Consider the following 5,808-nt stretch of genomic DNA (forward strand, 5'->3'; position numbering starts at 1 on the left):
TTTATCAACTTGATGTGAAGTTTGCATTCTTAAATGACTATCTAAAAGAAGAAGTCTATATTAAGCCACCTTTGGGCTTTGCAATTGAAGGACATGAAGATAAGGTTCTAAAATTGAAGAGAGTTTTATATGGATTAAAGCAAGCACCAAGAGTATGAAACAACTACATTGACAAGTACCTCCAAGATAATGGTTTTGAGGTCTTAATGAATATGTTATTTATGCCAAAACTCATGATAATGGAGATATTTTGATTGTTTGTCTCAACATGAATGATCTTATATTCACTAGTAGTAATCCAAGCTTGTTTGAAGAATTCAAGAAGACAATGTCATATGACAAACACAAGACTCGTGTCATATTATTTGGGGTTAAAGGTTAAGCAATTGGATGAAGGTATCTTCATTTCTAAAGGAAGCTATGCAAAAGAGGTTTCAAAGAAATTTAAAATGTTTGATTGTAATCCAATGAACACACCTATAGATAATGGGATACATTTATCAAAGTTTGAAGAGGGTGAAAAGGAGAATCCTACTTTATTCAAAAGCATCATGGGAGTTTGATACTTAACACCTACAAGGTCCAATGTTTTTATATATAGTTAGAGTAGTGAGTCGATTCATGGAGACTCTCACTTCTACTCATATGAAAGTTGGTAAGAGGATACTTCATTATCTAAAACGTACTCTTAATTATGGGTTATTTTATTATTTTTCTAATGATTTCAAACTTCATCTTGGAGGTATGTGTTTTTTCATGGAATTCAAAGAAACAACCCATTGTCACACTTTCAACATGTAAGTAAGTATACCTTGCAACAACTCCATACACTTGTCATGCACTAAGGAGATTATTGAAAGAACTTGATTTGACACAAATAGAAGCTACAAAGATTTGCATAGATAATAAGAAGAAAATTTCAATTAAACTTAAATTAGACTTTACAATTTGTATATGATATTTTAATCAAATCCACATCTTCCAATATGTTGTTGCCGATATGATTTAAGGAAATCTAATATACTAACACAAATATTCTTAAATTGAACATTCTTAGTGTTATGAGAATTTAGAATTTTATAAAATACAGCATTAGGCAATAGGAGCTTTGCAGCAGACCTCTAAAACATCATCTAACGGGGCATGATCACCTGTCCCTTCGTCTTTCCTTGCATATAATAGCTCCTTTCCTCTGAACACAAACATTCCTCCCTGACAAAAATAAAATGGATCAATACTAAAGGGAATGCTGGTAGAACTGTTTTTATCACTTTTTCTACCAGATTAATGTATCAACCTGCTGCAATACACCACTTATATCATTTGGAGTGGCTCCAATTGTATAGTTCTCGGCAGCTTTCTGCAGAGAATCATATCTTGAAAACACCTTTGCCTGAGGAATCAATTTTTAGGTTAAAAAAGTAAATCAGGATGCATAATTGCTAATGTCACACACATATATAGTGTGTGTGTTTTTTAGTTATAGAGAAGTTAGAGGCCTAAGCTTACACTGGCAGGGTTGAAGAAAGTTCGGCCCAAACCATAGTATAGTTTCAAAACATTATATGCCTGAAAGAAGGTGAAAATGGACAATATTGAACTAAAAGATAAGTCAAGTAGGTGCATGTTGAAGTAGCTAACCACATCTTACCTTGCGGTCAGGATCTGCATAAAGGCAATCCATTGGAAATGGTAACTGTCAGTGCAAATATCAAGATAGAGAGAAAATATCAGTTCTGATATGAAGAACATATTCATACCACTATTAATACAAACAGGTAATTTTTACATTAAAAGTCTTCGAATTTCATATATACAGTATGCTTATCAAGATAAAAATGACCATTATACTGCTATCCTCGCGTTAATTTAGGACACAAATGATGAACCTTCATGAAATGGATTTAAACCTGAATGACAAACCACTCAGCCAAAATATACCCAAAGGATAGATTTTAGGTAGATTAGTAAAGTGGGGTGTGCATATTTGCATTTAAAAACATAACCAGTAATCAAATTCATGCAAGAAAATAAATGTGAGAAATAAAGTAGGAATAGATTATATATATGCTTGATTTTAAGAAAATAGAAAAATGTAAAATCATTACAGGAATACTTGTGAACAATCAGTTGTGTTCGTACCTAATTGATTACATATATCTCTCAGTTGATTATGATTTTCTCGTACCATATATGTTGCATAATAAATTATAGACAATCGATTATATTTTCTTCGTAATTGATTATTTCTTTTGCATTTATAAGTTATTTCTTTATTATTTTATAGAGAAATAAAAAATTATGGGATTCACACTTTTCTCCTCCATCATTTTTCTTGTAACACAATTTATCTTTTTTCCCATCCATTTCTTCTCTCACCATCCTATTTCTACTCTCACCATCCTGTTTCCACAATGTCTCTGAATTATCAAAGACGCTTTTAGTGTTCACACTACTTAATAATAGGTATTTTAGAAATACATTCTTTTTAGAAATACATTCTTTGAACTCAACACTTAAAAGAAATTTATTAAAAATTACAATGTTTTGTGGGTCTCGTCTTATTTAATAAACCTCTAGTTTTTAATAAATTGTAATCAAGAGAGTATATTGAAAATGTGTTGCTAGACTCCCTTCATAGATATACAACATATATTAAACCCATTCTCTCCATTTGATTGTAATGCAACATACTCTGTTTTTAACGTACTTTTTTTGTTTTACACAAAGTGATAAAAGAATAATATTTTTTAATATTAAAATTAATTGCACTAACATATTTGAGGTAATGCTAAATGACAGTAACATCTTTCATTTTAAAATATATACAAATCCTTTATATTTTTAATAAAATGAGGCACACACTCCCTTTCACCATCTCTCTAGTTTTTGAATAAACATCTAACTCATTGTATTTTTAAAAAATGACATTTACATTTGTTATGTTTTTAATGAAGGAACAATCACTTCTCTTATTTAAAAGTGTGTACTCACTACAAATTAAATAAATATTAAATATTAAAGTTTTAAAATATTAAAATATTAAAATTAAAGAATATTTTATAAAAAATGAATGATTTAATTAAAGGAAAATTGCTCTCATGTTTTTAAGGTATTCCTAGATTCAAATTTTAATAAAGAGTTAGGAGCGTCATTTAATATTTATGAATATAATTTCCCCAAAAATAACCTACAAAAGGAATTAATTTAAAATGCTTACAGTTTACAAAATAGTGAAAGATCTTGTATATTCTAAGTACAAAATATAACAGATGTATAATTTTATAGCAAGCATAGGTAAACCCTTCACTGTAAGTAATTTTCATGAGTATATCTCTCCATATCTAATGTCTCGCCTAAACTAATAAGAACCTCAGATTATTTATGCCCTGTTTCTTATTTTATTTTTTATATTATCTTCTAGAGTATATGTTGAAAAATTTCCAGAGAGATAGATAGACTTTATTTTTATATTATCTATTAGAGCATATTGTTGAAATTTTTATACTACATTTACCCTGAATGAAGTAAAAATGAACTCATAAGGAAGTATGACATCGTTTTTAACTTAGAACTTTAGTGCCTATGGATATTTTTTCTTATATCTGATTCAATTTTTCATTTCTGTTCCACGTGAAACTTTTCCCTCGTTCGTTCTTAAATCCGTAAGACACATGAAAACACCGAAATGAAAAGAGGTGGATAGAGAAATTACTCTTTCAGCAAGAACGCGGGCTTTATCGGGAGTACCAACACCCACGGCAATTAGCTTCACGCCAGCTGAATCAAATCTTGCTTTGGATTCCTTCAAGGCCAAAGCCAATTCCCAACTTATAACAAGAACAGACAAGGCATAAATTAGAAGAATTATCACTCAAACAAATCTTGATTGCTGAGCAAAGCTGAAGATCATTTACCAGCAAATGCATCCAAAGTGCCTCAATAGTGCCACTACAGCTACTCCCTACAAGAATTAAGACCAATCACACACGAAGCACTGATACAAAACGGGATGCATACGATAAAAGTCATATTTTAAAAGTCTCTATACAAATCATTTTAGACATAATAACTACAAATTGTACCCAACTATTGCGGTATTTCAATCTTTATTCTTATAAAAACTTGAAGGCACAACCAAGGTTATAACACCGGTATAACGGTACAAAACAATCCCTGTCGTAGTTGCTGTAGAGGAACGGTTTAGTGCGACAATCTAATAGAAGATTGAACAATGGACGCTATATCAGTATTATGTGTTGATTTCAAAAGTAATTTAGGGCAAGATATTACGATATTTTGTAGGATCATCTCATAGATTCTTAATTCCAAAAATTGGAATAAAAAATGAGTAATGGACATTCAAAATACTGATTAACATCTTATATACATCTAGAAAAAGAAAAAAATTATAAGGTATACTGACCTGGTTCTGATCCCAGAGATCATTGAACCTTACTGGCTCGCCCGCTGCGGTGAAAATGCTGACATCATTTAGACTGTCGGCGATTTGGGGACTATACTGGGAATTAAAAGCCCTGGGAGAAATGGTACAATGTCTGGGAGTGACACTGATACCCTTTGAGGCTATGAATTTGGGGAAATAGTTACAGGGGGTGGACGGGAAAGTGTGAAAAATTGGGTGTGAGAGTGATGAAGGGAGAGAAGGTCGAAGAAATTGAAAGGTTGCCATGGCGTTGTTGAATTCTTCTTCTTCTTCAATTTGAAATGAAGATGAAGCCTAACTAAGATATAATGATGGAAAGTATGGAAGAAGATGGTACACTGTGAATGAGATTCAATCTTAAAGGACAGAGCCACAGAATTTCCGTGGCGGGAGACATTTTCTTTGTTTCTTTCAATAAGTTTTTGACGCTGTAAATTCTTGATTTGTCCAATGTAGTTTTTTTTTAAAAATTTTTTTATGATTTGTTTGGATTTGTAAATTTGAAGAGGTGGATTTGAGAAGATTTGTGAGGAATATTGTTTGGATTAAGAAAAAGATGATAAGAAATAAAAATAAAGTTTATGAAAGTTAATGAATAATAGTTGTGAATAATAAAATATTATTTAAGAGTTTTATTTGTACAAAATATGTATTGTCTGTATATAAATTTTATTTTGTTTATACATAAAAATAATTTAATCATATTTTATTTTAATTTAATTTTAATTATAAAGATATATTTGTAATCTTACAATTTTATTTATCTAAAAAAAATATTTTATTAATCATACTTGTCACATTATTTATTAATTTTTTTAAATTTTTATTTTTTTTATTTTTCCTTAATTCAAATAACCTTACTTTTGACTCATTTTCACTCATCTTCTCAAATTCACTCACTCAAATCTATCTTTAAATCCAAACAAAACATTATTATTATTATTATTATTATTATTTAAATAAGATTAGTAAGTCTTCACAATCTAATAGATTTTTTTTCTTCCGGAAGCTGGTTTTGTATTTGTAGTTTAACATCATTTAACAATCTAAGTGAATTAAAACCAATTATTTAAACATTATTAATTTATTTATTATTTCACTTATATTTGAAAGAACTGTATCGGAAAAGAAAATTTAATGTATTTAGAAAAATCTAATATGTGTGAAGAAAATATAATATATCTGATTTGATTCATAAATATAAATTTCTGACAGAAAAGAATACTTATTCTAAAATTAATAAAATGTTATTAAAAGAAAACAGTCCAAAAGAATTAATTATGAATTTATTATATTTATGAGAATAGATTCTAAGAGTCATGAAATGTTTATATCAAACTATAAGAATGGTACAAATAGCA

At 29.3% G+C, this 5,808-nt stretch overlaps 1 protein-coding gene across 1 annotated transcript; it reads right to left on the reverse strand.

Annotated features, from left to right (window-relative positions):
* Positions 1 to 893: 893 nt before the first annotated feature.
* Positions 894 to 4,863, reverse strand: LOC137808203 (thioredoxin-like protein AAED1, chloroplastic). Its single transcript, XM_068609189.2, has 7 exons — positions 4,427 to 4,863; positions 3,918 to 3,964; positions 3,716 to 3,830; positions 1,652 to 1,696; positions 1,510 to 1,569; positions 1,298 to 1,393; positions 894 to 1,212 (listed from the first exon to the last, which is right to left on the reverse strand). The coding sequence occupies exons 1-7, from the start codon at positions 4,691 to 4,693 to the stop codon at positions 1,093 to 1,095; spliced, it is 750 nt and encodes a 249-aa protein (XP_068465290.1). The 5' UTR covers positions 4,694 to 4,863; the 3' UTR covers positions 894 to 1,092.
* Positions 4,864 to 5,808: the final 945 nt, after the last annotated feature.

Source organism: Phaseolus vulgaris, chromosome 3 (genome assembly GCF_051622355.1).
Source record: "Phaseolus vulgaris cultivar YP4 chromosome 3, ASM5162235v1, whole genome shotgun sequence".
Taxonomy (NCBI): Eukaryota; Viridiplantae; Streptophyta; class Magnoliopsida; order Fabales; family Fabaceae; genus Phaseolus; species Phaseolus vulgaris.